The sequence below is a fragment of the Hyperolius riggenbachi genome, chromosome 2 (genome assembly GCF_040937935.1).
Source record: "Hyperolius riggenbachi isolate aHypRig1 chromosome 2, aHypRig1.pri, whole genome shotgun sequence".
Classification (NCBI taxonomy): Eukaryota; Metazoa; Chordata; class Amphibia; order Anura; family Hyperoliidae; genus Hyperolius; species Hyperolius riggenbachi.
In genome coordinates this window covers 164094137-164120586 of record NC_090647.1, presented here as the reverse complement: position 1 = coordinate 164120586, position 26450 = coordinate 164094137, and the positions used below count along the sequence as shown (strand labels likewise).

General features: G+C 45.7%; 1 protein-coding gene across 2 annotated transcripts in view; it reads left to right on the top strand.

Annotated features, from left to right (window-relative positions):
* Positions 1 to 8021: 8021 nt before the first annotated feature.
* The window catches only part of CNMD (chondromodulin), a 102200-nt gene continuing 83771 nt past the window's right edge, over positions 8022 to 26450 (top strand). The window contains exons 1-2 of one of the 2 annotated variants that reach the window (XM_068265235.1): positions 8022 to 8079; positions 12947 to 13087. In XM_068265235.1, the coding sequence (XP_068121336.1) occupies positions 8071 to 8079; positions 12947 to 13087 (150 nt within the window). In that variant the 5' untranslated portion in view covers positions 8022 to 8070. Of the gene's footprint in view, positions 8080 to 8194; positions 8373 to 12946; positions 13088 to 26450 lie in introns of those variants that run through there. The other variant, XM_068265234.1, reaches the window with a different exon arrangement.

Sequence of the window (26450 nt, the reverse complement as noted above, 5' to 3'; positions counted from 1 at the left end):
TTACAATTTTTGTTTGGAGCAGTAGGAGTTGTCGTAGGCCATGGGACCTAGAGGTGGTTCCACAGCAGTCATTACAATTTTTGTTTGGAGCAGCAGGAGTTGTCATAGGACATGGGACCTAGAAGTGGTTCCACGGCAGGCATTACAATTTTTGTTTGGAGCAGCAGGAGTTATCGTAGGCCATGGGACCTAGAGGTGGTTCCACGGCAGTCATTATAATTTTTTTTTTACAGCAGCAGGAGTAGTCATTGACCAAAAGCATAGGGTTAGTGATATTACGTCGGATTGCTGCAAAAACAGAAATGTTTTGATCGTAAAATGCAAAAATATGTGATGGTAGTGATATGCAGCAGAGTTTGAGAGGAAGAGCCTTTGCGGCTTGAAAAACAGCACATTGTAATTTATTGTAATCATCATCATGAATCAGTGAGAGGGGCCCTGTAATTATCACTGATCCATGACTCATTCATTTTTATGAACGTTAGTATGTCCACATTGTCTGTGGTTGTTGTCTGTGGTCGTTGGTCGGTGACCACCCCACCTGCAGCACTAAATACTCGCTCAGAAAGAACACTGGCGGCGGGGCATGCCAGAACCTCCAGTGCATACTGAGCGAGTTCAGGCCTGGTATCCAGTTGTTTTGTCCAATAGTCCATGGGGGTCATCATTACTCTCCATATTGTCTAGAGCACTGGCCGACCCCAAGTAATCATTCACCATACGGGCCAGCCGCTGGCGGTGACCACTTTGTCCGCTGGTGGTGCTGCTGCTAGAAGGAGTATCTGGCATTGGCTGATAAAATTCCTTCAACATACTCAGCAGGTTCACAGATTGGCTATTGATGCTGCTGCTGGGAGTGGGACCACCAGACCTTTGCTGAGTATGATGAGGCTTGGTAGCTTGGGCCCAGGATACTGGTGCAGGAAACGCATCTTCTACCCAACGAAGAAGGGCATCCCGGATCTGGCTCATTCTGGTTTCTGCTTGGGAGGGGGTTATGAACTGCCGCATTTTCCTCTTGCCCCGGGGATCTAAGATGGTGGCCAGCCACATGTCGAGCCTTGATTTTAGAGTTTTAATCCGGGGGTCCTTACGGAGGCACTGGAACATATGCGCAGCTCTACATCAGAATCTTCTTCCCACCCCTGGACAATAGGCTCTTCCGCTTCCACAAGCTCTGCCTCCTCATCCAGGACTTGAGCATGCTCACTCACTCCCCCACTTGACTGACCACTGTTCAGTAGGGCTTCCTCCCCCTGTTCGAGCAGTTTGTCAAGAGCCTTGTCCAGCATGAAGGCAAAAGGGAGAACTTCTGATATGCTGCAGTACTCCTCACTGACCACTTTTGTTGCCTGCTCAAATGGCTCCAACACTTTACAGACCTGTCCAATCAGCTGCCACTGGTCCCCAGTAATGTACTCCAGTGGCCCTGTTCTGGAGGAAGATGTCTGAGACAGGTATAGCCTGACCGCCATTCACTGCTCCCACAACCTCTCCAGCATGTGGAGGGTGGAGTTCCACCGAGTTGGACAATCGGAAATAAGCCTGTGCAGCGGCAGGCTATGGCGGCTCTGCAGCAGTTTCAAAGCGGTTGCAGAGCGATGGATGTGGGCTGAAACTTTTCATGCTGAGGCCACAGCGTCCTTCAACCCATCAAAAGTGCGTAAAAATTTCTGCACTACAAGGTTGAAGATGGGGGCCAAGCAAGGTAAGTGAGTGTAGTCACCTTGCGAAATGGCGGCCAGCATGTTGGCACCATTATCAGACACCACTACACCTGTCTCCAGTTTTCGGGGGGTCAGCCACTGCCAAATCTAATCCTGTAAGACTGCAAGGATTACAGATCCGGTTTGCCTGTTCTCGTCCATGGATTCCAGTTTCAGCACTGCTTGGCATCAATGGTGCTGCAGACCAGTGTAGGAGCGGGACCACTTGCTGGGAGGCTTAGCAATGGCGGACTGGCCTTGGACAGAACAGGTAGCAGAGAGAAGTAGAACAGGCCTCCCCTTCAACCCACGTGGCGGCATCACCAGCTGAGATGCCCCAGATCTTGCACCCTCCTCAGCAGCACCATGGAGGGTGACCCAATGGGCGGTAAAAGTTAGATACTTTCCCTGTCCATGCCTGCTGCTCCAGCCATCCATAGTGAAGTGCACCTTGCCACCGACAGCGTGATCCATAGACCGGCCGACACACTCCACAAAGTCCTGATGAAGGGCAGGGATAGCATTCCTGGCAATATAATGGCGGCTGGGGATCCGCCATTGTGGAGCAATACTGTTCATCAGTCTACGGAAGGGGGCACAGTCCACAAACTGTTAGGGCAGCAGCTGTTGGCCCAACAGCTTTGGCAGGAACGCATTATTTTTCACAGCAAACGGATCACTTGCAGGGAGCATCCTGTGCCTGCGTCCCTTCCCTCCAATCAGCGGGGAGGGAAGGGATGTGGGCGGGGCCCGGAGCTATGGAGAAGGTGGGGAGCGGCGAAACTGACAGTTGCAGAGATAAACAGCCGGCTGCTTGTTGTGGTAAGTGAGCTGCGCTTCTGTGCAGTCCGGGAAAATGTATCGCATCTGCCTAGGGCTCCAGCTGGCCCACAGCAGTCCATCAGAGCAGACACTATGCTGTCTGCTTGTACTGGCTGCACGTGGTCATTTCTGCAATGTTGCTAAATGGGTTCAGGCGTGTGATTATGCGAATGATGTTTGGAGATGCGCAGAGACAACGACCGTCATAGAGGATTAGATTTTTACAATCCCCAACGACTCCCGCACAAAGAACCGCGATTGCTTGAACTCTCGTTCCCGCCCTTAGTGTGCCGTCGCATGATGACGCGAATACCCACCAGCAGGAAGATGAATTGGGGAATGCTCCTCGTCGTGGGACATCCCTGGGATCCATCTTCCTGTCTTGCGAGATGAGTATTTAGCTTCGCACACCTGTCCAAACAGAAAGAGGCAGGAATTAGGAATCAGAAAACAAAATCAATAACAAACTGAAGAGATAGCGGTAAGGTGAAGAGCAGTGTTAAAACAGCATGGCTTTCATATTTTCAAGTGAATCTCTGAATACAGTATACGCCCCGAACTGGGCCACAGTCATTGAACTCCTAGTCAATTAAAATTGGCTTACCCAGCGACATTCTCATCTAATTTCACAACTGCTGAACATGTATGGATGGATGGGCTCAAAACAAATTCTGTGCTGCTCTGCAGAAACTAATACATATTCAACAAGCCCTTCCAGCCAATCACGAGCTATGACAGTCTGATTGCCATGAAGAATTCTAATAACTGTATTATATGGCTGTCTAGTTCATAGCTATGGCAACACATATACAATTTATTTAGTGCTAATAATGAAGTATGCCGTGACTTACAGCATTGTGTGGGGAATTATAATACAATTCATTAAAAGAAAATATTAGTTCTTTGTTCATTAATATACACTAGTTTTTAAAAACTCATTCCTTGCGCTGCAGGACTTTTAATAGCGTGGCATTTATTTTGCATAATTTGAACATACAGGGATTTTATATTTTACTTGCATTCTTGACGTGTGGAGCTTTATTACAGTATAATCATTTCTTCAAATTTAGCAAGCTGTGATTGGTAACAGCAGAGATGTAAGTTGGCAGAGGCATGATGTACACATAATACAATGAAGTGGGAGATTTTCTTAGCAAACTTGGGAATGTTGAATTTAATTGGCATTAGAAATTGGAGAGAAGACACCAAACGATTTGTCATTGTGAAAAAAAAAAGATACTCAGTACTCCAGGCTGAAACCTATGAGAAAAAAACCCTCAAATATTAGACACTTACCTCTTTAGAGGGACACTGGATGCTGCAGAGGCTTCTCCAATCCTTCTGAAGCCCACCACTAGTAGCCGGGACTCTCTTCTTTACAGACACGCTCCTGTCCATGTAGGAGGGCGGCTGCACTGCGCAGGCACACCAATGGTACACGGCCACGCTTGAGCACAGGGTTAAAAGCAGTGCACGAGCGGTAACTTGCACCAGCACAGTGCGGCTGCCCTCATGGAAACCTGGCCGCACAAACCTATTCAACAAGCCCTTGCCAAATAGGTTTAGAGGGTCCCAGCCCTGGAATGGTGAGCTTAAAGGGGTTCTGTGGTGGTTCCTGAGGAGAAAAACTGCCACTTACCTGGGGCTTCTATCAGCCCCCAGCAGCAGTAATGTCCCACGCCGTCCTGCGCCCATCCACCGTTCCCCGCAGCCGGCACCGGGCTATTATTCGTCTGTCACACAGACGAATAATGCGCGTTGCCGTGCCTCCGCTCGCGTCATCTGAGGCTTACTGCGCAGGCGCAGTACAATGGAGCCTTGTACTGCGCTTGCGCAATAAGCTTCCGATGACGCAGGCGGAAGCGAGTGGGTGCGCGGCCACTGTAGCGCAGCCGCAGTTGAATCCCATGACGCGCTAGACCGGGGCCGGCGGCGGAGAACGGCAGATGGGAGGACGCCGCCGTGGGACATTACCGCTGCAGGGGGCTGATAGACGCCCAAGGTAAGTGTCTGGTTTCCTCCTCAGAAACCCCTAACAGAACTTCTTTAAAGCTAATGTAACCCGGGTGTTTTAAAAAAAAAGGCAGATACTCACCTAAGGAGAGGGAAGGCTCGGTCCTAATGAGCCATCCCTCTCCTCTCCCGTGCTGCGCTGGCTCCTCCATTCTTGTCCCACGCCGAGGGGACTTCGGAAGTGTTCGGGAGCTGAGTCCTCCGGAAGACAGGCGGCGCAAACGCGTCATAGAGGGCGCGCGCGCATGCGCATCGTAGAGCGGCCCGTCTTCGGGAGCACTCGGGCTCCCGAAGCATCTCCGAAGCCTCCCTTCGGCCGGGAGACAGCGGTATTTGACCGAAACGGTCGAATACCGCTACGGGGGAGCCAGGACAGCAGCGGGCACCGGGAGAGGAGAGGGAGTGCTCTATGGGACCCAGAGCCTCCCTCTCCTTAGGTGAGTATCTGACTTTTTTTATCACCCGGTTCCCATTAGCTTTAAGAAGGATAAGGGAAGCCTCTGGATTATCCAAAGACTTCCCTGTCCAGAGATCAGGGGTGCAGCTAGGCCCAGGAGAACCAAGTGGCCCCTTGGGGCCTCAACCACAGCAGGGGCCTCTTATACTGCCAGACTGCCCTGTCTGTGACTTGTAGGGCCTTCCCTGCCTCCCGTCACTCACACACAGACCCCAAATCAGCAACAATGCCAACAGAAAGGAGAGCAGCACAGTGACCATGGAGTACTCTTCAGATGCAGAGGTGACGTCATTGCTCAGTATCTGCATTTGAAGCATGCTATGCACTGCTCTCCTCTTTTTTCGGTTGCTGCCAATCTGTGGGTGTGTAAGTGTTGGAGACGGGGAGCCAGAAGGATGCTGCATAACCCATCTGACACCAATGCCTCATATGGGGGGAGGGGGGGCGCTGGCTACCTATACTGAGGGGGACTATCTATGCTGGGGTGACACCTTAGCTTCCTGTATGGGAAGGACTACCTATTGGGGGAGGGGGGCACCTTTGGAATCCTATTAAAATGAAAGTAGGGACCTCTGACTGGGGGGGGGGGGGGGGGGGAATGCCCTAAATTATGTGTCGGTTGGAGCCACAAAAACCTTAGCAGCACCCCTGACGGAAATAAGAAACTGACTTTTTTATTTATTTCTTTTCCTTCTGGTAGCTACATAACAAAATAAACGTTATTAGCTGAGTATGCCCTATAAAGTGGGATGGGTGCCATAGATTATGAAGAGGAGGACGCTAAAAGTGACACAGATATTGAATGGGCCTCAGCACCTGGCCATTGCAGAGTATTCGGAGCAGAGCATGCTGGAATAGTTACCTGGGATCCCCCTTCTGCCTGTCACACTCACAGTGTCACCTCACTATGACACCCTGTAGTAGTGTTGCTCATTATGAACATTGCTGCAGGGCCTCACTGAGAGAAGACACTGCAAGAGCGACAGGCTAAAGAGGGATCCTGGCAGCGCCAACAGGTAACTATTCCAGCACGCTCAGCTCCAAATACTCTGCATAGGGGAAGAGCTACTAAATAAGGGGGGTGGGGGCAGTGGTTCCTACCACAAGGCTGCAGGAGCCCACAGCACCTGGTGTAGCCATGGCTAGGGGTGCCACTATGTTCTTGCACCTGGGACCTTTTTTCATAGTTCGGACAAAATTTGGGAAAATAGCAGCAGGCAGTGCATGGGACTGTACTATTTCCTGCACTAGATGTAGCACCCATTCCCCTTCCTGTCCCATGGGGAATGTGTCTCCTTGCTCCCTACACACAGCCTGCAGTGAGTGAATGTGCAGAGCAGCAGGGTGAGTAGAGAGAATGATTGCTGTGCTGCATCTGGGACATTAGCAGGGAGAGGTGGCATGATGTGTTTAGTGCTTCAGAAGTTGCCTGTCATTAGTAGCCATGTGCACTGGCTGCCATGGTGACCTGGACTATTGATTATTTATCCTGATAAGAGTAATTAATCGATAATGCAGGACAGTCTGCTGTTGCAGAAGCCAGTGATACAGGTGCTGACAGCAGACTTCTGTAGTGAGCAGAGAAGCAAGCTCCTGGCAATTTAGATTATCTTAATTGCAGGTAATCTTATTTCTTTTGCCAGCTCCCCCATCCACCCTGTCGTCTTCCCCATGACTCTTTCCTCTTTTCAGTGGCTACTTTTAACAGCATGTGCCTGCCAAACAGCACTGGTGATGTCTGCTGTCCTGATGAAAATCCTTCCTGCCATTTCTTCTCTCCCACCAGGCTCTCTGTCTTGTACCTCTACCTCTTTACCCCCCTCCTATGCATCCCTCTTTTTCGTATGTCCCCCCCCCCCCCCATTTTTTGACTGACTTCAGAGGCTCGTTTACAATCTAATCATACCATACCATAGTCATAGTCTAAAGTCCTACCATATTATTATTGTGTATTTATATAGCATCTACTGCAACACTGTATAGAGTACAGAGTTTCATAACAGTTAGCTCCATCCACATCCTGATGACCACTGTTCCTTTTTTTGGGTGGGTGGAGGTGTTGTCCCTCGCCGCAGCTCCGCTCTCAGCGAGTCGCCCGAGGTACCCTTCCTTGCAGGGTTGGCAGCTGCTACGAAATACACCCAGGCGCTTTGCTGATAGCGGTGCTGGCTGCGGCAGGGGACACATAGGCTTCCAGGGGCTGGAGGAAGCCCCAGGTAAGTACATCTGTTTTTTTTTATTTGCCTGATATTTCCTTTAACTTTAAGCGTACATTCTTTTTCGCTGCCGAGTCACTTTGGTGCAGGGTGAGTATAGGGTGGAAGCAAGTGAAAGAGCAGGAGAGTATGCACATATAAACATTCTACACATTAGTCAATCACACATTGGGCTTGATTCACAAAGCGGTGCTAACTGTTAGCACGCTTGTGAAAACCCCCTTAGCACGTCTAAACAAGCTTTTCGCGCATAAAACTTTGCGTGCGTAAAACTTTGCACGCGCAAAGTAAGCGCGCGATCTGATTGAGAAATCCGGTGCTAACCTACTTAGCACCCTGCTTAGCGCGTCTAAAGACTTTAGACGTGCTAAGTAGGTTAGCACCGCTTTGTGAATTAAGCCCATAGCCTGTCAAACCCCACACCACCACCACCACCACCACCCCATCAGAAACCACAGGGTTTGCTCTCCCTGCAGTTACAGCACTACAATTCAGGAGACATCTACCTGTACCAAATCAGCGTACAGATTCCAGACTAGAAAAAAACGCAGAGCCTAATTTGTAGTTGCAGATAGTTTTGGAAGTTGGAGGCTGGTTGAAAATTCAAATAGTAAATTATTTTTTAATAGCATTACATTTATTAAAAACAGGACGTTTATAGAAAATGTTGGGTGAGATTTTACTTTAAAACAGAAATGATGAGAGCAAGTGCTGTCTGTGTAACAGGAAGGGCAGCACGCCGGGGATGAATGCCACTGCTGTCTGTGCTGTCGACTGCTTGGCCAGCTTCTCTGCTACCAGCACCTGACCCATCACCGCTGTGGAAGTGACATCTCTGAGGCCGCTGTGCAGAATAATGGGGCATGTATGTGAGCAGCGGCATTCCTGAGCGACAGGAAACATGGGGTCCCAGCTCAGAGCACACGGGAGGGGGAGGTGGCATTGCGGAGGGAAGAGGCTGTGCAGGGGAGGTGGGCAGGTGTTTGCCCCGGGTTTGATGGACAGTCGGAGTTACGTGCCTCTCTCTTGTCCCACACAGATCGCGCAGCTTGGCCAGGGGGATCAGATTGGGACCTGCAGTACACAATGGCAGAGAGTTCAGAGAAAGTTCCTATAGCGCTAGCGGGACCCGAGGATGTGGAGCAGTGCCTTCCTCCTGTGAGTACATTCCCCATCAGCAACGGACACAAATAAGGGGACACGCTGTCAGCCCGGGGAGTTTAGGGGTCGCATTTCCAGCCAGTCTCTGGAGATCAGGGACAGTTAGCTTGTTTCTTTTACAAGCTGTACTTTGGAAAGTTGTTTGAGAGGTCTGATATTTAGTGTTTTGTTGGCAAACTTTTCATGCACAGGTCGTATTTTTGTAGTGGTTATAGAAAAGTTTTATGAAGTGTGTTATGTAAAATGGAATGTTAGAAATGCAGAGAAGGACAGTATTTCTGTTTATCCCAGGCTGACAGGGCAATTTATCTCTTGAGCTGCACACACACGTGAGATAAAAGTCTCTTGGAACGATTAACGAATGATCAATGACAGATCGGCAAGTAATCTTTGTTTAAAAAAATTACTTAAGCTGTATACACGTCGCAAGATAAAATGATGCGAAATGACTGATGAACATCCATTCCATGATCACACTCGTTAAGATCGCAGATGTTAAGCGATGTGAACACCAGCAGAAGACTTTTGCCAAACGATCTTTAATGGACAGGATTGTTAATCGATGCAGGATGTTGGGGAAAGGGCTGTAGACTTTGGGAAAAACACATTGTTTAAATTTTGTTAATAGCTCTGTACACACTGCTGACGATGAACGATTATCTGCTGAAGTGATCTGTCGTATCGTTGGCTTAAAATGCCCAAGCAACATGGATCATTTGTTAATTGTTCCCTTCAGCCATGGTTTGTGCTTTGAGTTTTCAAACAATATCTGAAAGATGAGTCGTTCATAGTTAGTTTTGAGCTATTTTTTTCTCCGATGTGTACGAGACTTTAACAACCTAAAAAAGAGGTGTGTATGAGATTGTCAGCTATTTGTTAACATCTATGTGCACAGCGCAAGTGTGATTAAAGAAGGGACTAAATGGACTACATTGGGTCTTTTGCATGATTCGATCATTGGCATGTGTACAAGGTGCCCATTAATGGTACAATTTTTACTTCAGATTTGATCTTTGGTTTTTTGGCACTTTTTATGATCGAATTGTATAGAAAATTTGCGCAAATCGGTGTGATACAATTCTTTGGTAGATCGAAAAAGGAAAAATTATCGATCCGAAAGTTGAGTTTTATGATCAATCTCATTACAAAACTTTTTAAAATTGTTCTGTTAATGGGAACAATCGATAATTGCCTTCCGACTAGTTACGACCATTCAAATTGCGACAAAAGATTGCATCTGATGAAAAGAAATTACCGTTAATGGGCACTTTGAGAAAGATCACTCATTCAAACCTTCCGGCTAAATCCATGCCACAGACTGATTCCTTGTTTTCCAGAGATTTTTATCTTATGTATGTACGCAGCTTACTAAAACAGCTTTACATGTGACTATATAAGGCACGTCAGCCAGCCTGGCACTACAAATCCCAGCAGGACATGATGACGCAGGAGACGCCAGGTTGGCAGCTCCCCATGAATAGAACACTCTAGTGGTCTTATAAATGATATGAAACAGAAAACAGCCACGTACAAGCTGCAATGCAAAGTATAACTACAGGCTTAGAAGGGATTTGGATTATGAAGCAATAGGATGTAAACTTGGATAGGTTAGAGCAATTACTTACAATGTACACTGGAAATTCACTTTCCCCATAGGTACATAATGATGAGATTAAGCGGTGGAAATGGAAGCAAAAAAGCAGGATTTGGTGAGGTATTTGCAGACAGGACCAGTGTTTGATTTCTGTTTACCTCCACAAAAAGGTTAATTAGATCATTTCCCCTGCATACCTGCAAATGTGGAGATTAGTATTGGCGTATTGCTGCTATTAATATATTCATGTTATTGTAACAGCCGCTGTTAGCAGGCTTGATGTTGATAATGTGAATGGTGGTATCAGGATGGGACAAACATGCCATGTTGTGGGATGATTATTGTCATATAATTGAAAATCCATAAGCAAGTTTTCAGGCAACCTGCCAAGAAAGGCACACTTACTGCCTCAGCACTGGCTGCTAGCGGGGATGATTCATAATGTAACGGTATTCTAGCACGTTCTCAGATGCTATGGAACGGTACGTTTCAGCAGTTTGTCCTTCTCCCTTGCATGGAACATGTCAATAGATCCTTGGATGGCTCAGGGCATACAGTAAAACCCTCTGAGGTGACTGGATTGGGTTTAGCATGCTAAATGAATCGCATCCGGTGAGGCCTTAACTCTCCAGTACCCCATGTGGTAAACGTATACAAGAAATCTAAATTGCTGTGGTTGTATTTTCTGGCAGTCATATATGGCACAAAACTTGGCCACACACTGTACAATCTAATAAGACTGCCTCACAACTGGCATGCAAGGATGTGCAACTGAAAGACTATAAAGCAGCATATAGCCTGCTTTATGGAAGCAGGAAATGTGGGCACTAGAGGCACCGCAGAAGTTTGGGCGCCACCATAGGTGCCCATGCTACATATGACTATATTGAGAAATTATTTGTAGCCGCAGTTTGCATAGCAAGCAGCCCCAACACCTGCTGTTTTATTGGGAGCCTCGGGTGCCCAAATTTCATCCTCATTGCTGTAATTTGTATGGTTGCTTATGTTGGCACCCACATTTCTGTGGCGTTTGTTATGTTTTTTGTTTTGCGTGGGAATGCAGCATGTATATCGGTGGGTTTGTGGCGGGGGCTGTTAAGGTTAGTCATCATAGGGGTCTTAAGGTTAGGTTAAGGCATCGGGGGGGGGGGGGGTGGTTAAGGTTAGATATTGGCACAGAGGGGTGAGTAGGCATAGGCAGAAGGCCCGTTAGGGTTAGATGTAGGGAGGGTGGTTAGGATTTGTCATCGGTGTGGGGGTGGTTAGCGTTAGGCATCGGAGGGTGGTGGTTAGGATTAGGCATTGGTGGGGGTGGGGGTGTTTAGGGCTAGCCTTCGGAGGGGGGTGGTTAGGGTTAGGCTTCGGAGGGTGCTGGTTAGGATTAGGCATTGGTGGGGGGGGGGGTGTTTAGGGTTAAGCATCAGAGGGAGGGTGGTTAGGGTTAGACATCAGTGGGGGTGTTGTTAGGGTTAGGCATCGGAGGGTGGTGGTTAGGATTAGGCATTCCAAGGGGGGGTGATTAGGGTTAGCCATAAGAGGGGGGTGGTTAGGGTTAGGCATCGGAGGGGGGGGTGGTTAGGGTTAGGCATCGGAGGGTGGTGGTTAAGATTAGGAATTGGGAGGGGGGATGATTAGAGTTAGGCATCAAAGGGTAATGTGGTTAGGCTTAGGCATCGGGTTAGTTTTCGGCATTGGAGGGAGGATGGTTAGGGTTAGTCATCGGCAGTGGGAGGGGTGGTAAGGTTTAGGCCTTGGAAGGAAGGTTCATTAGGGTTAGGCATTGGTAGAGGTTTGGTTACAGATAGGCATTAGCCAAGGAAATTTGGTCGCCGAAAATAGCCGCTAGTAGAATGTCGGTAAAACTACTATTATTCTACTATTGTGCAGTGCTAAGCTAATTCCAATAGTATAGCATCAGTAAATGTTACCGAAATTTTACTATAGTTAAACCTAACCCTATTCTCACATAGAGCCCTCCCTCTACCGATGCCTAGCCCTAACTACCCCCCCCATCCTCGATGCCTAACCCTAACCAACCCTCTACTGATACTTAACCCTAATGCCCCCCCCTACCCCTGTCGATGTCTAACCCTAGCCACCACCCTGCTGATGCCTAGCCTCTGGCTCCCAAATTTCCTTCTATAGCTATAATTTGTATTGGCTCCTATAGCGGCACCCAAACTTCCACGGTTCCCCCAGCTTCCCTCAAGTGTATCTACATTTCCTGTAGAGAGGAATGGGACCTAAGAAGGAGGTGAGGACACATCTTTCTAAACAAACTTGGAATTTTTTATATTAGAAAGCTTAATGTTTTAGGGCTGCTGTTGTAGTGCTTTAATTACAAAGTAAACGTGCAGTTAGACACCACAAAGAGTGTTCATCTGCTCAGAACTTAACTGTATTCATCTCTGAAGCTGGTCTTGATAAATGGTCTGAGACAGATGGAACAAATATCAGTTGGACCATTCATGTTCATTTAGATCAGGGATGTCAATCTCCAGTCCTCATATATTTTTGGCACAATTTAAACTAATTGTTGAGACTGAATCAGGAAAGGTTGTTTATCAAGTGGAACACATTTCTCCATTTCTAATCCTGAACACTGGCATGGATATGGTCATTTAGGACTAGAGTTTGACACCTGTGATGTTGCTTTTATTATTGAAAAGAAAAAAACTTTGATTAGTAGTCAAACAAGGTTGCAGAAAATCACAGCCGGTGTTTTGTGTTTCTCTAATCAGTGAAACCATAGGATGACCACGACAATACAGGAATGATCAGATAAGAAGGAGTGGTAGCCCCACATTTCTAGGATGACAGGTTTCCTTTAAGTTAAATCTAGGTAAAATGAAGCCTATCTCTGAGCATTACTATGTTTTGTTAAGCTTTCTGTCAAAACTGCCATACATTATATTAGTTCTAAAGACAGGATTCTTTGTATGTCAATTTGTAACAAATCTGTCCCATCTGGCTCTAGGCATATACAGCGGTGACAATGAAGCCATCCAGCAGTGGCCGTCTCCTCCGAATCGGGGCTGTGGTCCTTATCTCCGGGGCTCTTCTGCTTCTGTTTGGAGCTATTGGTGCCTTCTATTTCTGGAAAGTTAATGACAAGCATGTAAGTGATCACGTATGTCTGTGTGTCTTGTCAGAATGGAGCTCAGCACAATGATCATCTGTCTGTTCCTATCCTGCTCTGAGCTTCTGAGGAACAGATGTGAGATTCATGAGGTCACAAGGTGTCTGCTTTATAAGAAAGCCTTTTCACTTCACTCTCCAAAAATCATTTGTAAACTTGTGAGACATCTTTCCCTAATGTGCATTAGGCACACGGCTCACCCGCAGCAGCACAATGGAGTGTAAGGCCTCAGAACCAGCACCGCCTGGGACAGGAAGCTGAAAGGCCTCTACCACAGCAAACACACCTATTCTGCTTTCCTGATTAATAGTGTAATATAGCGAGGAAATGGAAACCCGGCGTTATTCCGTGAGATCCATTAGGCCGTTATTTCTTTCAAAATTGTTTGAAAAGCCGGAGATAAATAAAATAATCATCATTCAGTCTGGCTATATAACCTGCGTACAGATGGCTGTCTTAATTGGCATAAATATAAATACATAAATTATTAAAATGGATCATTATAGCTGCAGTGGGGAGAGACGTGTAACTTGTCACTATAATTGGCTTTAGAGGAATAATTAGTGACAAGTAAAAAGCTGCCGCTTCCCTCTTTCTCTCGATGAAAAATACAGTATTTAAAAATGATTTTTTTCCTTCCCCTGCTAAGTGATGGTGTTGTCCTATATAGAGAGTACTTGCTTTTGATGTGCCTGGGAGGGAGACGTACAGGGATGGCCTATGCAGCTCTCCTGCTCGTGGTCTTGTAGGCTGCGCTGGGGTCAGTGGTGACTGCTTGCAGACAAAAGCCCCTTTATGTCGGACTCAATCAGCTCTTGTATATCAGCCAGCTACTTCCCCCAGCATTACTTTCCAACAGCAGCTTGTCATGAATGCAGCCCAGTCTTCCTAGAGCAGGCAGCACCCAGCCAGTGCGCCTTGTATCATTTGTGCAGAGCGCTACATCGACAGGTCGCATAATATCACGCCGGGCTGGTTATTAACCTTATACGGCTATTCATCAGCTGCAGTTCTGTCTCATACATCTGCTAAATTGGAAATTCTCACATTCGAGGATCTCAGCGTGTATTAATGGGCACATTATCCAGCCGGGTGTAGGAGGTGTCAATACTTTACAATAACAAGCGGGGGGATTGTCACAGGCAATGGTCTGGCCATAAGTTTAATATATTTGTATAGATTTCATAGCTGTGATTGATTTTTGCAAGCATAAAACGTATTACTGTTATTGGAATCAGCACAGAAGCACTATTCAAGTATTTTATTTTGTGCAATAGTAGAACAGCTAACTGAATAATAATAGGATAGTCTTGTTCACCATCATTAACAGGCTTTTCCTTCCCTTAATGATCATTGCTTTAATATGTGTATGCACAGTAGGCTTATAAGTAAAGCACACTGTGTTAATAAATGTATGTATGACCAAGTGCTATGTACCCACACCAGCTATTTATGCATATTTTGTTATCATAATGGACATGGGATGTGTGGCAAGTTTTCCAGGATATTACCCACAGACAGGGTGTGTCCTAATTGGAGGTGCACACAAGAGACAGAACCCTATGACTCCTCCTGTTCTTCAGTCATGCCTGTGAGCTATGAGAAGTCCCTGCCCTCACCTGCTTTATGGGAATTTCTAGGTGGCAGCAATCTTATGCCTCTATGCAAAGGGCTGTTGTGAAAAAGCATGACAGGACTCTCTCTGACCTGCTTATTCCTAATCTGTTAATGGAATGGATTAATCAAATCTAATGACCCCCCCAACATTGCCGATCAATAAACTTCCAGCTGACTTTAGAGAATGGAAAGGATGACTGTCATGCACAATCTTCCTGTACTGGGAAGAGGCAGGAGTGGCCTGAGAAGTACAGCTGAGTGCTGCATAGAGCAACAGTTCATTTCATTTTCAATCAGACTTCAGGCATTGTGCAGAACAGGTTTTTGGGTAAAAATGACAATGATTATGTGTCATAATAGGCTATTATTTTGAGTCTGGCCATATTATAAATTGTAATGTTCCATCAGAGACTGGAGTTCAGGTGTCCACTACAGTCTTGATTGTGCATTCTTAAAGCAGTAGGATTAGCCATACTATGCCGGGGGAAAAAAGCACATATATAAGTAGATAATTACTTGATCTACTTGCATAACACATGCATTGTCCACGTTTTGATTTCAGTGAATTTTATATAGTAAATGAAGAGAATTCTGTTCCTGGTGGGAGCCATGTCTTTTGCCCACAGTTTAGGTTAAATCCCTGATGTCATTTCTGCCCTTTAATTTTTTTCTTTTCTCCTCCAATCACTGAGTCACCTCAGCCTTGCTTGTAAACACAAGTGAGCAGGGGATCAGGTTTCAGATAAGCAGCTGGCAGGAAAATAAAGGGAGGAGGAGGAATATATTATAGATAAAAAGAACCTCCAGCATACAACTGTTTGGCACTAACTACTAAAGGGCCAGTACTCCTTAAACACTTTGTCCACTTCTACAGTATGTCTACGTCATCTGTGGCACCCTCCAAGCCACCATGACGTAGATATACTGACTGCGTTTGCAGCCCTGCTGTGCACGATCGGGTGCGAAGTGCACCCCCGGCACTTTCAGCTGCATTACTAATTGGTTAAAGGCAACATGTTCCCTTGTAGCCAATTAGTCCACCCCCCTCTCATGAACGATCACTGCAGTAGTCAACTGCAGCGATCCTTCATCGGCCCCCCTCCTTGCAGAAATCATTAAAAAAAACTTCCAGCAAGCAGCCTCACTCACCTTACCTCGTTCCTGCGACTATCCTGAAGCCCAAGCCTCCGTTCCCCGCTCTGCATTCAGCCGCGTATTGCCGACTACCCGGGTCCCGGCTGGATGATGGCATTACGCAGCTGACTGCAGAGCGGGGATCGGAGGCTCGGACTTCAGGATAGTCGCAGGAACAAGGTTGCTGGAGGCTGCTTGCTGGAGGTTTTTTTTAATGACTTCTGCACGGAGGGGGCTGCCTGATGGGGGGGGGGCATCTGGCTATCAATAATGGGGGGCTGGGGTAGGATATGTAAAAGGGGGTACACATTTATTGGGGGGCATCTGATTAGCTAAGGGGAGGGGGGATTTAATAATTTGGCACATCTGGGCACCTGGGGGTCCATAATCAAGTACTAGGGGCACATTTGGCTATAATGGGGGGGCAACGCTAATCCTGGGGGCACATCTGGCTATAATGGGGTAATTCTGATCCCGGGGAAACATCTGGCTATAAAGAGGGGTGCATCTGTCAATCTATTCTGGGGGTGGCAAACACAGGGGACACATCTGGCTATGCTGGGAGAGGGGTGATACTGGGGACACATCTGGATATCTATACTGGGGCGACTTTAACTGGTGGCACAGTTTTTATGTCAATAGCACTTTTTATTTTTAATCAGAAATTGGTCACAATTGAGAATTAATGCATTTTTTTCCCACCTAAATAGGGCATGTGTAATGTTTCTTGGCAGCTCATCTAAGCTGTGACAAGTAAATAGAACGTTAAGACTAATGGGACAGATTAAAGCGGATCTGAGGTGAAAAACTAACTATAACACGTAACTTGTCTTTATAACTTATCCGAAGTTTAGATAGTTTCCACAGTAAAACTAGCTGTAAACAGCTTCAACAGCAAATAATTATTTATTCCTGTGATACAATGAGAGCTGCCATGTTGGGCTTGTTATCATTACTCAGGTAATCAGCTGTGCATCTCCGCCTCTCAGCCTGTGTAAACTCCACTCCCCTCTCCCTTCCCTTGCCTCCGAAATCCCGTGCATGCTCAGTGTGAATGTTCTCACAGAGTATGCAACACAATCAGACCAGCCTGACAACAGTGGGCCCTCAGGGGGAAATGTCCACACATATGTCAAAAAATCAGACCTCATTTCAGAGCGGCTGGCCCCCCCTTTTCACACACCTTGTGTGTACCTCTTTTCCATGCAGTTTACACAAACAGAGCAGACCATGAACTAAGTAGACGGGAAGGCTGTGGTCTGCTTCTTGAGCGAGGTGATGGTGACAGGCATCCTTCCCGTCTACGATCCCCCTCTTCTCCTCCGCTGACCGTGTTTCTATAGCTGATGGCTTCTCCTCCGACACTGTTGGCTTCTTCTGTGACGCTTCTTTTCTGCTGCCCGCCTCTTCTCCTCCACCTGTGATGGCTTCTCTGCTGCTGCCCAATTCTTCTGTGCTGCTGATGGCTTCTCCTCCGCCGCTGCCTGCTTCTTCTCCGACACTGATGGCTTCTTCTGTGACGCTTCTCCTCCGCTGCCCGCCTCTTCTCCTCCACTGCCCGCGTCTCCTCTGCCTGTGATGGCTTCTCCCCAATTTCTCTGCGCCGCTGATTGCTTCTCCTCCACCGCTGCCCGCTTCTTCTCTCTTCTTCGTCCCCGTTCCCCCGTTGCCTTCAAAATCGGTGCTCCTCTTGTCAGGAGACAAGTACTGAACTCACGCAAGCATCGCGTGAGTTCAGCTGCTCCTGACTGGGAACGCCCACTCCTCCTCCGTCATCGCAAGCCTCCTCCTCCTTAGACTGGGTTCCCATAACCACACCAGCATGGGACTCAGAAGAACCCCGCGGCGCTGGGGTGAAGGGGGCACGGATTAAAGTTTTAAAATGTAAAACATGAAAAAACAATTAACATATTACATTTTGAGGGGGAAATTGCCCTAGAACATGTATGTATAGGTCACATTTATTAAAGGTGCAAATCTTCCTCTCGGATCCACTTTAAGAGCAGATTCAGAGCAAGCAGCAACAGAATAATATTCACATCTAAAGGGGTGTTGGGGATGCCTCTTTTCTATTGCAATGCCCTTGCTGCACGGAAAACAGCGGTAACAACACAGACCTGCTGTTACCGCTTCTGTAAATTACCGAACATCTACCGCACATAAATATTGATGAATTAGCACACACAAGTGTAAACAACCGAATGCGGTATTTTAACCACTTCAGGACTGCAGTCATAAAACCCCTTAAGGACCAAAGCCTTTTTTTCCATTCAGACCACTGCAGCTTTAACGGTTTATTGCTTGGTCATACAACCCACCATCTGAATGAATTTTACCTCCTTTTCTTGTCACTAATACAGCTTTCTTTTGGTGCTATTTGATTGCTGCTGCGAGCTTTAGTTTTTATTATATTCATCAAAAAATACAGGAATTTTGTCAAAAAAATGATTTTTTTTTACTTTCTGTGCTGACATTTTTCAAATAAAGTAAAATTTATGTATACATTTTTGTCCAAATTTATTCTGCTACATGTCTTTGATAAAAAAACCCATTCAGTGTATATTTATTGGTTTGGGTAAAAGTTATAGCGTTTACAAACTAAGGTGCCAAAAGTGAATTTTCCCATTTTGCAGCATCTCTGACTTTTCTGACCACTTGTCATGTTTCATGAGATGCCAAAATTCCAGGATGTTATAAATACCCCCCAAATGACCCCATTTTGGAAATAAGACATCCCAGACACTGAGAGGCATGGTGAGTTCATAGAAGATTTTATTTTTTGTCACAAGTTAGCGGAAAATGACACTTTGTGACAAAAAAAAAGTTTCCATTTCTTCTAACTTGCGACCAAAAAAAATGAAATCTGCCACGGACTCACTATGCTCCTCTCTGAATACCTTGAAGTGTCTACTTTCCAAAATGGGGTCATTTGTGGGGTGTGTTTACTGTCCTGGCATTTTGGGGGGTGCTACATTGTAAGCACCCCTGTAAAGCCTAAAGGTGCTCATTGGACTTTGGGCCCCTCAGCGCAGTTAGGCTGCAAAAAAGTGCCACACATGTGGTATTGCCGTACTCAGGAGAAGTAGTATAATGTGTTTTGGGGTGTATTTTTACACATACCCATGCTGGGTAAGAGAAATATCTCTGTAAAAGACAATTTTTTGATTTTTTTTACACACAATTGTCCATTTACAGAGATATTTCTCCCACTCAGCATGGGTGTGTGTAAAAATACACCCCAAAACACATTATACTACTTCTCCTGAGTATGGCGATACCACATGTGTGGCACTTTTTTGCACCCTAACTGCGCTAAGGTGCCCAAAGTCCAATGAGTACCTTTAGGATTTCACAGGTCATGTTGCAACATTTGGTTTTAAGACTACTCCTCACAGTTTAGGGCCCCTAAAATGCCAGGGCAATATAGGAACCCCACAAATGACCTCATTTTAGAAAGAAGACACCCCAAGGTATTCCGTTAGGAGTATGGTGAGTTCATAGAAGATTTTATTTTTTTGTCACAAGAAAGCGGAAATTGATTTTAATTGTTTTTTTTTTCACAAAGTGTCATTTTCCGCTAACTTGTGACAAAAAATAAAACCTTCTATGAACTCACCATACTTCTAACGGAATACCTTGGGGTGTCTTCTTTCTAAAATGGGGTCATTTGTGGGGTTCCTATACTGCACTGGCATTTTAGGGGCCCTAAACCGTGAGGAGGAGTCTTGAAACCAAATGTCGCAAAATGACCTGTGAATAGGATGTTATCTCTGTAAATGACAAATTTTAGATTTTTTTTACACACAATTGTCCATTTACAGAGAGATTTCTCCCACCCAGCATGGGTATGTGTAAAAATACACCCCAAAACACATTATACTACTTCTCCTGAGTACGGCGATACGACATGTGTGACACTTTTTTGCAGCCTAGGTGCGCTAAGGGGCCCAACGTCCTATTCACAGGTCATTTTGAGGCATTTGTTTTCTAGACTACTCCTCACAGTTTAGGGCCCCTAAAATGCCAGGGCAGTATAGGAACCCCACAAGTGACCCCATTTTAGAAAGAAGACACCCCAAGGTATTCCGTTAGGTGTATGGTGAGTTCATAGAAGATTTTTTTTCTGTCACAAGTTAGTGAAAAATGAAACTTTGTGAAAAAACAATAAAAAATCAATTTCCGCTAACTTTTGACAAAAAATAAAATCTTCGATGAACTCGTCATACACCTTGGGGTGTCTTTTTTCTAAAAAGGGGTCACTTGTGGAGTTCCTATGCTGCCCTGGCATTTTACGGGCCCAGAACCGTGAGTAGTCTGGAAACCAAATGTCTCAAAATTACTGTTCAGGGGTATAAGCATCTGCAAATTTTGATGACAGGTGGTCTATGAGGGGGCAAATTTTGTGGAACCGGTCATAAGCAGGGTGGCCTCTTACATGACAGGTTGTATTGGGCCTGATCTGATGGATAGGAGTGCTAGGGGGGTGACAGGAGGTGATTGATGGGTGTCTCAGGGGGTGGTTAGAGGGGAAAATAGATGCAATAAATGCAGTGGGGGGTTGATCGGAAGGGGGTCTGAGGGGGGATCTGAGGGTTTGGCCGAGTGATCAGGAGCCCACACAGGGCAAATTAGGGCCTGATCTGATGGGTAGGTGTGCTAGGGGGTGACAGGTGGTGACAGGAGGTGATTGATGGGTGTCTCAAGGTGTGATTAGTGGGGGGAATAGATGCAAGCAATGCACTGGCGAGGTGATCAGGGGCGATAGGGGCTGATTGATGGGTGGCAGTGACAGGGGGTGATTGATGGGTGGCAGTGACAGGGGGTGATTGATGGGTGATTGATAGGTGATTGACAGGTGATCAGTGGGTTATTACAGGGGAGAACAGATATAAATAATGCACTTGCGAATTTATAAGGGGGGGGGTCTGCAGGCGATCTGATGGTGTGGGTGGGTGATCAGATTGTCCGCAAGGGGCAGGTTAGGGGCTGATTAATGGGTGGCAGTGACAGGGGGTGATTGATGGGTGGCAGTGACAAGGGGTGATTGACAGGTGATCAGTGGGTTATTACAGGGAAGAACAGATGTAAATAATGCACTGGCGAATTGATAAGGGGGGGGTCTGAGGGCAATCTGAGCGTGTGGGCGGGTGATTGGGTGCCCACAAGGGGCAGATTAGGGTATAATCTGATGGGTAACAGTGACAGGTGGTGACAGGGGGTGATTGATGGGTGATTGACAGGTGATTGACAGGTGATCAGGGGGGATAGATGCATACAGTACACGGGGGGGGGGGGGGGGGTCTGGGGAGAATCTGGGGGGTTGGGGTGGTGATCAGTAGTCCCCAGGGGGCAGTTTAGGGACTAAAAAAAAAATAGCGTTGACAGATAGTAACAGGGAGTGATTGATGGGTGATTAGGGGGGTGATTGGGTGCAAACAGTGGTCTGGGGGGTGGGCGGGGGGTCTGAGGGGTGCTATGGGCGATCAGGGGGCAGGGGGGGGGAGATCAGTGTGTTTGGGTGCAGACTAGGGTGGCAGCAGCCTGCCCTGGTGGTCCCTCGGACACTGGGACCACCAGGGCAGGAGGCAGCCTGTATAATACACTTTGTAAACATTACAAAGTGTGTTATACACTTTGTATGCGGCGATCATGGGGTTAACAACCTGCCGGCGCTTCCGAACGCCCGGCGGGTTGTCGTCGCGGGTGGGCGGAGCCTATTGCCGGCGGATGCGCGCGCATCAATGCGCGCGATCCCCAGCCCGGAAGAGACCCAGGACCTGACGCCAATCTGCGTTACGTGGTCCTGGGTCTGCCACTTTGCCGCCGCCAATCTACAGTGGTTAACGACTTGTTTTTTGTTATCGAACAGCCATTGATGAATTGAAGCCTATGTTGCTTTGCTGTCTCCAGTGAAACAATAAATGGATTTTGCTGATAGAGGATTTACCAAAACTATCTTTCTATATTAACTTTGTTAAGTGAATTCAATGAACTTACTTTCCATGGACAACAGAAATGAAAACGATATAGAGGCTGCCATAGTCATTTTATTTTAAACAATACCAGTTGCCTGGCTTTCTGCTGATCTATCATGCATCAGTAGTGTCTGAATCGCCCAGAATCAAGCATGCATCAAATCCAGTCACGCTGCAGCCAGAAACTTCTGATTTACATACGCTTATGGCTAAAGTATTAGAGGCAGAGGCAATTTGCATTGTTTAAAAAGAAATAAACATGGCAGCCTCCATATCCCTCTCATTTCAGGGCCCACATGCAATTGACGTTTTCTCTTGAGTTATCTCTTAGGAGATCATTTTAATTTTAAAATAACTTTTCAGCATTTTACAAATGAAAAAGTACCTAAAAGTTGGTGAAAAAGCACTATCAAAACTATTGAGTATTTTCTTGCGTTTTGCGGGTTTAAAAGGCATTTCATGACTAGGTGTGAAAATATCACTTAGGAGAAAATTCAGGAGAAAAAGTTAATTGCATCTGGGCCCAGGAGTTAGCCACACATTGATCAATTTTTTTTCAGTTTGATTCCTGACAGATTTGCTCACTCTTTTGATCCGGGGCATGGCAGGAGCCAAAGGTAGATCAACAGCACATACTTTGTACTTCATCAAACAGTGTAACACACTGATATGTGGCTGGATAGTGTAATGGTTAAGGGCTCTGTCTCTGATGGAGGTGTCCTGGGTTCAAATCTCAGCTCTTCCTACTCAGTAAGCCAGCACCTATTCAGTAAGGAGTTCTTTGGGAGAGATTCCCTAACACTGCTGCTGCCTACTGAGTGCGCTCTTGTGGCTGCCTCGCAAGCGCTTTGAGTCCGACAGGAGAAAGGCGCTAGGAAAAAAAAGGAATTATTCATCAATTTTCAATAGATTTTCTGTTGAATTCTATTTTAAAAACTAAAATTTTCACAAAAATGTTGTATATTTTTATCTTTGCCAAACAAATACATTTTGCATGAAAATATTTGGTGACTCAAAATAGCTATGTGTGGTCATCACTAGATGTGACCTCAGAAAACACTTATTGAAGATTCCACTGCAGGAGTCCAATAGATCTTCCACTTCTGAGAAGAATAGGTTATAGGTGTAATGCAAGAGGATATGGCACCACCAATCTCTATGCCTACTGAGCTTAGTAATGGGTACAGTGACAAAATGTCTCGCATAACAACATATTTCACATGATAGTCCAATCCAAACTTGATACCTAACCTGTGCCTTATCCAACACTTTTCCCCCTACCTTAGGTCCCTTTCATACCGTGGTGGTTTCATTGCGTTGCATTACCCTGCAGTAGCGCTAAGGCAATGAAAGTCTGTGAGGCCTTTCATACTTGTACGGAGAGAAGCGATGCGTCAGAAGTGATTTTTTTGCCACGCTGCCGGCACAAGGGAAACAGAGCATTGGGGGGGCGGCTTGTGCTACGGAGCGGAAATCTTGTAAGTTTAGGGCGACGTGTATATTTTAAAAAATTTGCGGGGTAGCATTGTGATGCACATGTGTGGAAGAGTATTCAATACACTTCTGCGCAATTTGTTTCTTCGGCCATAGGAAGTCAGTGCTAGAGAGGTTCACCCTCACTTCCTGTTTGGCTTGCGGCCAGAAAGGGGATTACTGCGTATTAACGCGGAAATCTCTGAAGGCCTTTTTTAACATTGCAGTGTGATGCAATCATCTAATTGCATCGCACCAGCAATGCAGGTCGGCAGTTTGAAACCAGACTTAACTTAACTCCTTAGTGACTGTCCTAAATGCGATCAACCTCTATTGCCCCCCAAAAGCTACTAAACTATTTGCTTGCACACTGCTCCGTCGTTGCTTGACCCTCCTCTATTGAACAGTACACGCAGCTTCGCCAAGCTAAGCCACATGTCTATATAGTGCTTATTATCCACAGTGTCACCCTAAAGATTGAGCAAGATCATTAACAGTGACATTGACTATGTGTGTACGACCCTTAAGGTACTAGGCTCTTGTTGCTACGTGGACCGTAATAACTCAGACCCTAACATTTCAGCTCAAACCCAGTGATGTGTTCTATGTTGTGCTGGATTATTTAGAGATGATTTGCTTTTGTCCTGTCAACTCAGGCACACAATCACTTATGTCATCTATCTTCCACCACCATTGACAGCTCTGATGTTTCATATCTTCTGTTGTAGCTCCTGCAGTCAGTGTTATCTCTCATCGGGAAAATTGAAAATAGAGATAAAAGAGGAACAAGAGAAAGAGCTGACAACTATAACAAGGAGCAATTTAAGCCTGTGTTTTCATTTACAAATTTAATGCAATTGTAAAAACAACTCTGAATCCCCGAACATGTCTATACATTCACTGTCACTTTCTAAAACTCTCCAAATCACTATGGCTCTTTTTAGGTTTCGGGGTATAAAATTATCCATGAATCATAATTATATAGTTACATAGTTACATAGTTATTTTGGTTGAAAAAAGACATACGTCCATCGAGTTCAACCAGTATAAAGTACAACACCAGCCTGCTCCCTCACATATCCCTGTTGATCCAGAGGAAGGCGAAAAAACGCTTACAAGGCATGGTCCAATTAGCCCCTAAAGGGAAAAATTCCTTCCCGAATCCAGATGGCAATCAGATAAAATCCCTGGATCAACATCATTAGGCATTACCTAGTAATTGTAGCCATGGATGTCTTTCAACGCAAGGAAAGCATCTAAGCCCCCTTTAAATGCAGGTATAGAGTTTGCCATAACGACTTCCTGTGGCAATGCATTCCACATCTTAATCACTCTTACTGTAAAAAACCCTTTCCTAAATAAATGGCTAAAACGTTTTTCCTCCATGCGCAGATCATGTCCACAAAAAGCTCATCCGCCAAGCTATTATATTGCCCTCTGATGTATTTATACATGTTAATTAGATCCCCTCTAAGGCGTCTTTTCTCTAGACTAAATAAACCCAGTTTATCTAACCTTTCTTGATAAGTGAGACCTTCCATCCCACGTATCAATTTTGTTGCTCGTCTCTGCACCTGCTCTAAAACTGCAATATCTTTTTTGTAATGTGGTGCCCAGAACTGAATTCCATATTCCAGATGTGGCCTTACTAGAGAGTTAAACAGGGGCAATATTATGCTAGCATCTCGAGTTTTTATTTCCCTTTTAATGCATCCCAAAATTTTCTTCTTTCAGCAGTCACGTGGCTACTGCCATGATCTCCACTTCCAATTAGACCACCTTTCTCCTCCCTGCATTATTACGGCACCTGCAGGCTTGGGCAACTCCCCTTCAGATAGGAAGGGTGGAAGTTATGGCCTCATACCTTTTATACAGCACTCCTGTTCCTGTTCCAAAAACGTATAATATAGGCATACTTCCAAAAATGGACTAAAACCATAATAGATATACAGTATATCTATGGTGGGGACTAGACTGTGAGCCCCTCCAAGAGACAGAAGTGACACAATTACAGTATATACACTGCAAAGTGCTGTCCAGGATGTGAGGGCTATATAGATACAAAAATAAATAAATCTGTATGATTCTAATCACAGTGAAACTCTGTACTTTGGCAGTACCCAGTAACACTGAGTCCCTTATTTGATTCACTTTTTCGCCTACGTTTTTCATCTTCATTGGTCATCTTCTGTTGAAAATAACGTTTCAGCACTCAAATTGTATTTGAAAAAGTAACAAATAGTAGGTGAAAGTTATTGCCAAATTTATTGTATTTTCTTGCTTGCTGGTGGCAAGGCATTTTATTGATGAGGTGTGAAAATACAATCTAGGAGAAAACTTAGGAGAAACAGTGTATTGAATAAGGACCAGTGTGAGGTACCAAATCTCAGTGGTTTTGTTAGAGTAAAGTGCTGTAGGTTTGTTAGAGGCAGCATCCTCATGGTTTTTGTGTTGTTGTTCCATCTGGCTATATGTCAGACTCCTCAATCAGTGGCATAACTACAATTCATGGGGCTCCCCAATTAAACTTTGAGGGGGCCCCCCAATGTCCACACTCCTTTCATTCCCTCCCCTTGGTGCCCTTCATGGCCATGGAGCCCACCTTACAAGGGTCATAAAACCATAAGGCCTCTTGCACACTGCAAGTGATTCCGACTCAGATTCCGCTTTTTAATCAGTTTTTACATCCGATTCCGATTCCGATTTGCAGTGTGCAGGGAGCAAACTGCAAATCAGAATCTGAATCGGATGTAAAAACTGATTAAAAAGCGGAATCGGAATCACTTGCAGTGTGCAAGAGGCCTTAAGGTCAGCATGATCATCATGACACCCATAACAAGTGTAGCCACAAAGACACCTGAAGTATAGTCCCCTGTCCCGACGGAACGAAAGGTTAGTAGATGGGGCCCCCTCAGTTCTGGGGCCCCCTGCGACTGCAGAGGCTGCTCTCCTCTAGTTACGTCTCTGTACTCAATACATCTAAATAATGCCTACTTATTTGGTTTTGGTTTTTATTTTTTTGTCTTGTTTTGATTTTTAATAACCTATATAATACAAAGAAAATGGCAAATACAAACAAAATCTGACATATTATTTTAAATGTGTGCAGATCCTTGTAAAGCAAGAACCAAATAAACGTTTGA